At 42.7% G+C, this 12,234-nt stretch overlaps 1 protein-coding gene across 5 annotated transcripts in view; it reads right to left on the bottom strand.

The window, feature by feature from the left end:
* The window catches only part of si:ch211-51a6.2 (neurotrypsin), a 45,158-nt gene extending 33,524 nt beyond the window's left edge, over positions 1-11,634 (bottom strand). For 2 of the 5 annotated variants that reach the window (XM_041176044.1, XM_041176042.1), the window contains exons 1-3: positions 10,777-11,171; positions 10,410-10,449; positions 6,075-6,317 (exon numbers count right to left, since the gene is read on the bottom strand). In XM_041176044.1, coding sequence (XP_041031978.1) covers positions 6,075-6,136 — 62 coding nt within the window. In that variant the 5' untranslated portion in view covers positions 6,137-6,317; positions 10,410-10,449; positions 10,777-11,171. Of the gene's footprint in view, positions 1-3,561; positions 3,701-6,074; positions 6,318-10,409; positions 10,450-10,776; positions 11,172-11,602 lie in introns of those variants that run through there. The other 3 variants (XM_041176041.1, XM_041176043.1, XM_041176040.1) reach the window with 3 other exon arrangements.
* Positions 11,635-12,234: the final 600 nt, after the last annotated feature.

The following is a 12,234-nucleotide window of genomic DNA, read 5'->3' as shown; positions in this document are numbered from 1 at the left end:
GGGAAATGGAAAGGAAGTGACAACTAGTTATTTCATGAGTAGAATTGTTCACACTGCATGTTTTGGAGATTAATTTCCTCTGAATTATTTTTAGCCTGCTAACTAATAAATGTGTGCTATTTTGATGTAGCCGTTAACTTTCTAAAAATAAATAGGCTAATGACTGTAGTAAAACAATGTAGAAATTTAACAGGGATGTTAATCAATGAACTAAAAATAGCAACAGAAATTTAGCTCCTTTTGTAGATTTGATAAATAATTACTCTGTTTCTCTTTTCACTGGATTACATTTGCTCAGGTTATTTCAATCCTGAAAGGAATCACAGGGCTAAAATGACCTGAGACAGGCCATATCACCCCTATGGGTCACTCCAGCATCTTGTGTTCCCTTTCCCCACTGTATGTTAATGCTATTATGCCAACACAGAGAGCAACAGATAGCTCCTGGAACAGTACTCAACTTCTATCTCCAGTACCACAGGGATAGGAAATGACTATTTGGCCCCCTTAAGCCTGTTCTTCCAGTTCATGAGATCATGGATGATCTGCAATAGACCTCCATTTTTTACCCATCTTCACTTTATTTTTAATTCTTTCATGGGATGTGGGCGTCGCTGACAAGTTACCCACCCCTAAATACCCTTGAACTGAGTGGTTTCCTAGGCCATCTCAGAGGGCAGTTAAGAGTCAACTACATTTTTAAAAAGTCATCTACAGGGTGTTGCTGGCTGGGCCAGCATTTATTACCCATCCCTAATTGCCCTTGAGAAGGTGGTGGTGAGCTGCCTTCTTGAACGGCTGCAGTCCATGTGGTGTAGGTACACCCACAGTGCTGTTAGGGAGGGAGTTCCAGGATTTTGACCCAGCAACAGTGAAGGAACGGCGATATATTTCCAAGTCAGGATGGTGTGTGGCTTGGAGGGGAACTTGCAGGTGCTAGTTCCTATGTGTCTGATGCCCTTGCCTTGTAGGTGGTAGTGGCAGTGGGTTTGGAAGGTGCTGCCTAAGGAGCCTTGATGAGTTTCTGTGTTGTGGATCTGGAGTCACAAGTACTCCAGGCCAGGCAGGGTGGCAGATTTCCTTCCTTAAAGGGCATTAGTGACCCAGATGGGTTTTTACAACTGATGATAGTTATCATGGTCACCATTACTGAGATTACCTTTAGATTCCAGATTTTATTTATTTTAAAGTCAACCAGCTGCCATGATGGGATTTGAACCCATGTTCCCAGAGCATTAGCCTGGGTCTGTGAACTACTAGAGCAGTAACATTACCACTGTGCCGCCATCATCCTCATCATATCCCTATTACACTTCATAGATTTTTGTTAAGCAACCTCAAATTTAAAATGAACAATAACAGCAATTGCCCTTGTGACCTCCTGTAACAGAAGTATAACACTTCAATGGTGTGTCACATTGGATAGTCAACCTAAAGTTTTGGGCTTCAGGCCTGGTGTAGGTTTGGAATTTACAACCGTATGAACCATAGGCAAGAGTGCAACCAACTGAGCCACAGCTGATACATAAGATACATTCACAACATCATTGCTTGGCTGTGTTATTTAGTTTTGTTCTAACCATTTCTATGAGGAAAGGTCCTGATTCCAGTATGGAACATATAAAGTATAAATATATATAGTGTATGTAAAGTGTAATATAAGTAATATATATAAAAAAAAATCCCATATCCTTGAGATTGCTGCGTCCAACGTTTGATTTACTATTCATTCCATGTTACAGACAAATTTTGTAAATATAGATTAGAACAAAATTGCTTTTGAGGGTGTCATAGTGTTCACAATGTAACAGCTCTGCTGTGGAAACTTCCAGCCATGAGCATGTATCATAAAATCTTCTGCCTGAATTAAAGGAGAAGCCAGAGGGGAACCAGTCCCATATTACAGAGATATACAGGAGCTAAGGTCAGTACTGAGAGTAACTGCAGACTTCAACACCCCAAAGTGTTCAGCTTCGTATCTCAAAGTGGGCCTAGAGAGGGAACACTAGGAATACTGACCCCATTGTGATACTGATTTGATTTTAACTCAAATGGCGGGCGTGATGTTCATCTTGGGCAATAGTGAGTCAGCTGCTGGTTTTATACTGGGGTGTGGCAGTCGATTGTCTAAAGTTGCTCTGTCCTCAAGATGACCTTCACCCCCAAAAGTCAAGCTTGATTTCAGCCTTTGTCTTTTTCCCTGAAGTCTACTAAAGGAACAATAGTCAAATCCATTATAAGAGTGTGTATGTGGTAGGGCTTGTGTTTGGGATTCGAGGTGCCAATTTTCATTGAAATTTCAATAAGCTTGCAAAAGGGAGATAGAATGAAACTTACACGTTAAGTTTGGTTGGCTACCTTCAGACCAGGAAATACCGATGGTACAGAGAGAACAACATACAATAAATTACATTTGAATTTGTGAAACATAGAATTTTACAGCATGAAAAGTGGCCACTCAGCCCATCGTGCCTTTGCTAGCTCTTTGGGGCTATCCAATTAGACTTGCAGCCCTGCTCTTTCCCCATAGCCCTGCCAAGTTTTCTGTTTCATGTGTACAACCAAATCCCTTTTGGAAGTTGCTATTTAATATGCTTCCGCCAAACTTTCAGGCAATACATTCCAGAATGTAACAACTCACTACGTTAAGTAAATTCTCCTTATCTTTCCTCTGATGCAAGTAAGTTTGGTCTGGATATTAAAAGTTTGAACAGTTCTCCCTTTCTGGACTCTGCTCATGTTGGGATACATCTCTGGCCCAAAAGATTGCCTGCTTGGGGACCTCTGTAATTTTTTTATTCCTTCATGGGATGTGGGGTGTCACTGGCAAGGCCAACAATTGTTGCCCATCCCTAACTGCCCTTGAACTGGGTGGCTTGCTAGACCATTTCAGGGGGGCAGCTAAGAGTCAACCACACTGCGGAGTTACATCTAGGTCAGACCAGGTAAGGACAGCAGATTTCCTTCCCTGAAGGACATTAGTGAACCAGTTGGGTTTTTACAACAATTGATGATAGTTTCATGGTCACCATTACTGAGACCAGCTATGAATTCCAGTTTTTTTATTCCATCAGTTGTCATGGTATTATTTGAATCCCCAGGGCCTCTGGATCACTAGCCCAGTGACATTTCCACTACTTCATCACCTCCCCAGCTGCTCTGCTTTAGTAATGTACAAACAGGTTCCTTCCTCAGCTTTCAGTTGGCACACTATCTAGGCATGGCACGAGTGTACTTGTTCTCTGGCTAACACAGCACAGGTTCAATTGGCTCAGCCACTTTATACACCCAGCTTCGGCAAACTTTGTCATTTAAAAACAGTGAAAGGATCAATGAGACAAATCTAGCAGCCCCTCACCCAACCAGCAATGAAATGGTTCAAAACTGATGCAAACAATTCCTGCTGTGGTACAGTAAAAACACTGTCTATAAAGTGACTAAACATTGAACAGTATGATACCAAGAGCTGTACGTTGCTCCAGAGGTTTAATATAACCTTGGCAACACCTGTAATTACTATGTTCAGGATAATTGCTGGATGTATTGTTCCAACATTCATACCTCAAGCCTAGCTGGCGACAGACCACACTGGCATCTCTATCATCCCAATTCTTGTCACAGACAGTGCCCCATTGTCCATTGTAAAGTAGCTCCACCCTTCCCTCATGTTGGCTGGCTCCTCCACTCAATCGAATAGCACCTTAAAAATCCAGGAAAACTATGAACAGCCTTTTGTCCTTTGAGAAGTAACAACTCCTTAATCAAAATAAATTGGTACACATTACACAGACCAAAAATACCTCAAACCAGTTATTGAAAATGTTGGAAATACATAAGCAACCACTAAAATTCTCCTAAAGCATCTTAACCCACCACTAATTGCATGCTGATTTTGCCCTCGCATTACTGGTGTCTCGATAATCCTGCCCTCCTGGACCACATCGCAGTTTTCCACCTGCCAGCCCAAAGAGTGCGGTGTAACTCCATTAGCACCAATGCAGCTCCGTTTAATGACCTTTTTAGAGGTGACCTCATCGCCGATGCATCGCTGCTGCCACAGCATAGCCGCAGCCAATGCACCACTTGCTGTTTCCGAGATTTAGGCTGATAGACATTTGTAGAATCAATTGAATAGTAAACCTGATATCAAATTTAAGAATGCACATGAGTTGGCAACACAGACTCGAGTGGACGGCAGCATTATTCAGCCAGGCTGACTGGGAAGGTCAAATTCAACTTGAAAATTCTATTATTCCATAAATCTCACTTTTGGCTCCTAGATCCTTTCTTGAAAGACTTGTTGATATTCAGCAAGTTCGCTCAGATCGAGAGAGGATTCTTTGAGGCGAGTGACCTCGGAATCTCCACTCGCTTGGCTTATTAAGGAAGCGAGTAGGTGAGCCATACAGTTTAGGACGTGCAGGTTAATCCCTGTTCGATGCTGGGGCAGCAGCTCTCAGCTCGAGTGGCAGCACGAGGTGCTACAATTGCCATCCCATGATGAGGAAGGGGTAAATGGGGGAAGGGTCTTCATTCGATTGGTTTCCAGAAATATCCAGCAAGAAATACACTGTCTGGACATACTTCTGAAGGAAGGATGTGACAGCAAGAGAGCAGACAATGTTCAGCGTAAAGACCCTCAAGGTGACAAAGAGTGAAAATTGGCAGGGAGGTGGGGGAATGTTCAAAACATGTACGTGTTTTTTTTATTCATTCAAGGGATGTGGGCTTCGCTGGCTGGGCCAGCATTTATTGCCCATACTTAGTTGCCCTTGAGAAGGTGGTGGTGAGTTGCCTTTTTGAACCACTGCAGTCCATGTGGTGTAGGTGCACTCACAATGCTGTTAGGAAGGGAGTTCCAGGATTTGACCCACTGACAGTGAGGGAACAGCGAAATACTTTCAAGTCAGGATGGTAAGTGGCTTGGAGGGGAACTTTCAGGTGGTGGTGTTCCCATCTTTCTGTTGCCCTTGTCCTTCTAGATGGCAGTGGTCGTGGGTTTGGAAGATGCTCTCGAAGGAGCCTTGGTGCATTTCTGCAGTGCATCTTGTAGATGGCACATACTGCTACTACTGTGCATCAGTGGTGGATGGAGTGAATGTTTGTGGATGGAGTGCCAATCAAGTGGGCTGTTTGTCCTGGACGATGTCAAGCTTCTTGAGTGTTGTGGGAGCTGCACTCATCCAGGCAAGTGGGGAGTATTCCAACACACTTCTTTAGTATATGTCACATATTTTCGCCAAATGTTCCTACTCTTTCTATCTACAGGTTCCCCCACCTTTCCAATTAATTTGTTTCTACAGTGTATCCTCACATTGAACCTTTTCACTCCTTAATTACAAGATATCTGAAAAAGTTACTTTTTTTGATAATCTAGGTATCTTTCCTTGTTTGGCATAGCAAAGCAAACTTCATCCTGTACCTCTCTGTCCTCCATCCCCAATTATTGACAGTTGCCCCTTCCCCAGTGGAGAGAGGAGGATTTGGCGCTTGTAGTGTTTGAAGTTTCCACCCAAGAAGTGTCTGCTAATCAACTCTATCATAAATAGTGCAGCTCAGCCACCCCACAACAGAGTTTGAGCTTGACTAGCTTAGATGACAACAGCCCACACTGGCACCTCCATCGCCCCAATTCTTGGGATGCGTGTAATAGGCCTTGGCTTTGCCAATTTTTCCTCTATCATGAGGTGAAAAATTGCTGCTGTGGAAGTATTCTGTGGAGCACACCCTTCCATTGCTAAAAGCAACCCTCACACCAGTTGCTAAGCATCCTGGCAGATCCTTTTCCAGGGTGCTCAATGTTTGATTGGTTATCCCTTGAATTTTACATTCCTTCCAACCTTTCCCAAGCCACACATCATCCACTTGGCAGTGAAGGTGACTGGGCCTTACTCCAAGAACCGGCCCATGGGATTTTAATTCCTTCTTCAAGGGAGAAAGCAAGGCTCAGCCCTCCTGTCAATGTTATTTTCCTTCTTGCCTAGATCCGCAATGTGGAGTCCAACACATAATCCTGGGATCCGTCCACCCATTTTAATGGCTGCGATGAGTGTAAAGATAACCAAACTGTTTACCGTGGTTGCAGTCGCATTCTGACCAGCTTATTGACCCCGTTTTCTTCCTGTAGAAACACCATGGAATAGTTTCACCATCGGGATTGCGGCAGAAATTGTGGTCACCAAGGCCCTTGTTGGGATATTGCTGGACATAGTCTGGGAATTCTGTCCACTTCAGACACTCTTCTCCAGTCACAGTGAATGTCACTGACCTGGTATAATAACCCAGCTTGGTGAAACTGCCCAAGCACCAGCCAACAGCTGTGGAAACAAAGGATGTATCAAGGAATTAGGTTTGTTCTTCACCCATTTTACACCGTTAAAGAGGGCTGGCAAGTAATTTGCTCCCAGGAACCTACCAATGCTGCTTGTATTCCAACCACTAAGAGGTATTTGAGAACATATTACTTTCTGCTAAACCCTTCCAATTCCTTGTGCAAAGTTTCTAAACTTTAATCATCCCTGTTCTCTGGTTGTACATAATATCTATTGGCATCACTGTGTCAACTAATTACTGAAAGACTTGCATTTATAAAGTGCCTTTCACAACCTCAGGACATCCCAAAGCCCTTTCCAGCCAATTAAGTACTTTTGAAGTATAGTTACTGTTATAATGTAAGAAACACAGCAGCCAATTTGCACACAGCAAGCTCCCACAAGCCGTAATATGATAATGAGCAGATAATCTTTTAGCGATGTCGATTAAGGACAAATATTGACTAGGACGCCAGGGAGAACTCCCCTGCTCTTCTTCAAAATAGTGCCATGGGATCTTATACATCCACCCAAGCAAGGAGATGGGGCCTCCATTTGACATCACATCGGAGAGACATCACTTCAGACAGTGCAGCACTCCCTCAGTGCTGTATTAATCTAGATTTTTACGCTTTAGTCTCTGGAGTGGGATTTGAACCCACAGCGATCTGACATAGGGACAGGAATGCTACCAAATGAGCAACCATTAACACAATGGGTTGGGGGCAGGGACAGGAGTAAAACAAACAGTCTACCTTACAGCAAATAAGGTCTTTTGCAGCCCCCATTGTATAGGAAGAACAGAGAACTCAAAATGTGGGGAACCATGAACATTAGCCAGCCTCTTACAATTCCTTGGTTCAGCATATTGGACCGTCTGTATCCTTACCAAACAAGCTACTCAGAAAAATACCAGCAGAATTCTCGTATATATAAAAAAAGGAGTCTCACAACACAGGCAGATTTTAAAAGTTACCAGAAATATGAATCGTCTTTCAAAGCTGAAATATGTTGGATCCAAAAGGATAACACTTTCCACAGCATATCATAGAATTATAGAATGTTATAGCACACAGAAGGAGACCATTCAGCCTGTTGTCTCCATGCTGAAGGAGCAATTCACCTTGTGCCATTCCGTTGCCTTTTCCCTTTAGACATGCAAATTTTTCCTTTTCAGATAATGATTCAATTCTCCTTTAACGCCTTGAATGAACCTGCCTCCATCCCACTCTCAGGCTGTGCATTCCAGATCCTAACCACTCGCTGTGTGAATAAGTTTTCCTTCATGTCACCATTGCTTCTTTTGCCAATTACCTTAAATCTGTGCCCTCTTGTTCTTGATCCTTCCACCAATGGGAACAGCTTTTCCCTATCTACTCTGTCCACACCCCTCATGCTTTTGAATACCTCCAGCAAATCTAATCTCAACCTTCTCTTCCCCAAGAAGAACAGTCCCAACTTCTCCAATCCACCTACATAACTGAAGTTCCTCATCCCTAGAACTATCCTCATGAATCTTTTCTGCACCCTATCTAATGCCTTCACAACCTTGTTAAAGTGCAGTACTCAGAGCTATGACAATATCCAGGTGAGACTGAAGCAGTGTTTTGGAACAGATGTTCGGTGCACACACGTATCTTACAGAGTAGATTAAATTACTCCATTAGGGACATTGCAGAGCCACATTAAACAAGGTATAAAATATTTTAAAAGAAAAATTTCCACTTACGTTGTTTACTCACATCCTCAGAATGTTCCAAAGTGCTTTACAATGGAAAGATTGCCTTTTGAAATGGTTTTTATGTAGATAAGTACGGCAGCCAATTTTTGAACAGCAAAGGAATACACTTAGCAAATGAATGGATGACCAGGCAATCAATTTTTAGTGGAGTTGGTTGTGAGAGAAACATTGGTCCAAAACACTGTGGGGTTTTCCTGTCCTCTTTGAATGATGCTACAGATCTTTTATGTCCACTTGAGAGGGCAGACAGAGCCTTGGTTTAACATCTCTGAAAGATGGCAATCCAGCCATGCAGCACTCTCTCAGTACTGTCCCACAGTATCTGGCTAGATTGTGTGGTCACGTCTATAGAGGGGTTTGAACCCACATCTTTTAGCCAAACTGCAATACCAGAAAAATGGTGTATTTAGACTCTTATAAACAAAGTTCCTTAATATATGGCAAGTGCCTTAATCCCAGAAAATGGGAGAACTCCTACTGATGCCCTGGTAACTCTTTTCAAGTTAAAACAATTAAACTAAATTAACAAAATTCTGATGCCCTGGTAGCTGTACAGGTCAGACCGGGATCTTGATTGAGCTCACTTTAGGCATTCAAGTTGCTAGTGTGAGCATCATAGACAACATAAACATAATTTCACAATGGGTACTATTCAAAAATGAGATCCTCTGCTTTGATATTAAGATGCATTTGAATCTGGGGGATTGGATTGCCCCCATGTTTTTTCTCAAACTGAATCCCTACTGAATAGGACAGGGTGTAAACTTTGCTAATGGGAAGCACATGAGGTGAACAGCTTTGCTTCCTCCTCTAGGCACAAAGCTCCATTCCTGCAGTTACAAATAGCACCATTCACCTCCACCAGACCTCTTTGTTGCAATGCACAATACCCAGCATGTGTTGTTCATTGTGACTTAGTGGTTAGCATTCTCAGTGCTAACTCAGGAGCTGCTGCTTCAAGCTCCACTCCAAAGACTTAGTGCAAAAACCAAGGCTGACACCCAGTGAGGAAGTGCCGCACTGTTAGAGGTGCTGCCTTTTGGATGAGATTGTAAACCTCTCCAGTGGATGTAAAGGATCTCATGGTGCTATTTAAAGAAGAGCAGGGGAGTTATTCCCATGCCCTAGCCAATATTCATTCTTCAATCAACAAAATAAAAGATTATCTGTCATTACCAGAATGCTGATTCTGGGAGCTTGCTGTGCACAACCTGACCCATGTGTTTTCTACATTACAGTAGTAACTATGCTTCAAAAACTAATTCATTGGCTGTAAAGGGTTTGGGACATCAGAAGATGATGCAGGTAACATATAAATGCAAGTCTATATTTTCTTTTTAAAACCTTTGACAGACTCAAAAAGTCCAGCTTAAATGACAATTTCTTGAATTGAAAAGAATCCCCACCCAGACCCAACTCCACTACAGTACATGTTGGGAATGGGTTGATGTGTGTAGGTGTCTGTGTGTATGTCTGTGTTTGTGTATTTATGTGTTTGTGTATGTATGTGTGTATGTTTGCATATGTATTTGTGTGTTTGTGTATGTTTGCATATGTATTTGTGTGTTAGTGTACGCATGTATTTGTGTTTGTGTATAGGTGTGGGTGTGTGTTTGTGTATAAGGGGCTATCTGTGGAATACAGAAACACAAATGGACCATTCAATCCCTGGAGCTTGTTCTGCCTATCTGTGAAATCTCACCCAGAATTATATTATTTGAACCTATTAGAACCATTTCGTCATTGAACTTGTTTGATCTTCCAATTGGAGAAATAAAAACATTGCTCCCAGCAAGTAACCGCCCTTGCACCAACCCAGCTTCACTCCTTCCTGATGGAAAGATCCAAGTAATGTAGGAACATGTTGAATTGCACAAAAAACCCATTTATCCTTCCAACCAGTTTTACGATAATGACAGGAACGGGTAAATCAGGCTGGCAACTTGCATTTCCAAACTAAAAACTTAACTAGGCATTCATCCTTCTTTGCTTTTAACAGTGTTATTTTCAATAATAAATTATTTTATAGCAAATTAATGAAAACAAACCTCGGTGTGGGTAAAATTTACAATGTGACTTGTCTCTATTTCATGCAGAGGGAAAGGCTTTGAGATCTGATGAGGTGCGATAAATAAATATCTGTAATATGTTTATATTTTCTGTTATGTTTTGTATTAAGCTATTCCTGCATTACAACAGTGACTACACTTCAACAGTTCAACAGTACTCCATTGGCTGTAAAGCGCTTTTGGGACATCCCGAGGTTGTGAAGGGGGCTATATAAATGCAAGAGTTTCTAATCAACGTACAAACGGTGTCTGAGCATCTGACAATGTTTAACGCATCAAACGTGTTACCTGAGAGGTGGTTGTCTTTTGCTTGATGGGTCTCTGCAATCTGGAAATGAAGACAACGTTATTAAAACATGAATTAATCTAGTGCAAGTGTCTGCCCTGTCTGTAGGACCGGCGCTTTAGAACCTGCAGCATCTCCGCTCCAGACCCCAGCATGCAGGATCAGGTCTAAGATTCTAGCTACACTAAATAAACTGGGGGCATTAGGCATTAGAGCAAAGAGCAAGGGTTATCAGACACAGGAGCATGCAGATAGAATACAATTTGTTCCTGTTTTCTTATCGTTATAACTTCAGGAGAGTGCAAATGAAAGGGTGCGCTCCAATTTGCGATGTGATTTCTAAAGTAATGGATTAAACTGCAATCTTACCTCGGCGTCCACAAAGCAGTAACACAGGAGCGTGGAAAGAACAGAAACCAATACCATTCTGAAGTCACATCCTAATCCGGATTCCCGAGCTGCGGCGACCCCCACTGAGATTTCTGTAATCAAGAATGAAGCAATTTCCAGGACAGCTTTCTGGTGATTTCTAAAGGGATTGCCACACTTTGAGAGGAGAGACCTGGCCCGAGGCAACAGACGTGTGCTCACAGTCAAGTCTCCAGTAAATGACTGTGCACAGCCAGACCTGCAGAGAGAGAGAGAGAGAGAGAGTGTGTGTGGGAGCTCAGTGAATGGGTGGGACCCGACCGAGTACAAAACAAAACCCATCAGACTGCAGATAATCTCAGCCCATTAGCACAATTCGCTTCTCGCTTTCGGCACAGCCGAATTATTGGCAAAAGGGTTTAGATTCCCCCACCCCCGCCATTGCCTCACCTGAATCTGAGCCCTTTGCACACAGGCTCGGGTTTAAGTGGATATCAGGGAGCTGCGCCCTTACACCTTTCCAGCAGCCCAAATATTAAATGGAGTGCACAGCACAGGAGCAGGCCATTCAGCCCAGCCACTTCATGCTGTTCATTCTTCCTCGAAAATCAGCATGACCAACTAACTATTCCCTTCTCCCTCCTGTTGTTTATCTAACCTCCCCTTAAATGCATCCATACTATTGGCCTCAACATGTACGAGCAATTCCACCACTTTCCCCACTCTCTGGGTAAAAGAGTTTCTTCTGAAATCCCTATTTGATTTCTTGCTTTTCACATTTTTGCTTTGGGACAGAGCTGTCCATTATTCTGACCTTTACACTCACTCTGGACAAATGCTTTGTTTCTTCACTGTAACCATTACCACACCCTTTGCCTTTTGTACCATGACGCTGTAACTTAACCCTTCCCGCCTTCTGCCCTATCTCAGACTTTCCCTTTCATTCTCCTGCCCCTCCCAACAGCATATCCCCACCCTCCTGGTCTGAAGAAGAGTCATGTTCGACTCAAAACATTAACTGTTTCTCTCTCCACAGACACTGCCAGACCCGCTGAGATTTTCCAGAAGTCTCTGTTTTTATTTCAGATTTCCAGCATCTGCAGTATTTTGTTCTTATCGAAATCTTGGCGACTGTTTGGTATTGCTGCCCTCTGGTTCTGATCTTTCTCATAAGTGGGAGTAATCTCTTTCTGTGTATCTACTCGATGAAAATCTTATAAAACTTTAAAGATTTGTATTCAGGCGCCCCCGACCTTCTCTTCCCAGCTGTTAACAAACATAAGTCAAAAAATAAGAGACTGCACAGTAGAGCAAAGATTGATGCAGGGTAGAAAGCGGTTTCCCCAGTCTACACTTCCGAATTTGTCATAAGAATGGTTCAGTTCATCACCAGGCCCAAGGAAGATAAACACTTAGGGTTGAGGCTTCAGTCCAAACTATGGGACCAATTTTTAAAAT

The sequence above is a fragment of the Carcharodon carcharias genome, chromosome 28 (assembly GCF_017639515.1).
Source record: "Carcharodon carcharias isolate sCarCar2 chromosome 28, sCarCar2.pri, whole genome shotgun sequence".
In the NCBI taxonomy this organism is placed as follows: Eukaryota; Metazoa; Chordata; class Chondrichthyes; order Lamniformes; family Lamnidae; genus Carcharodon; species Carcharodon carcharias.
This window is presented reverse-complemented; position numbering and strand designations above follow the sequence as displayed.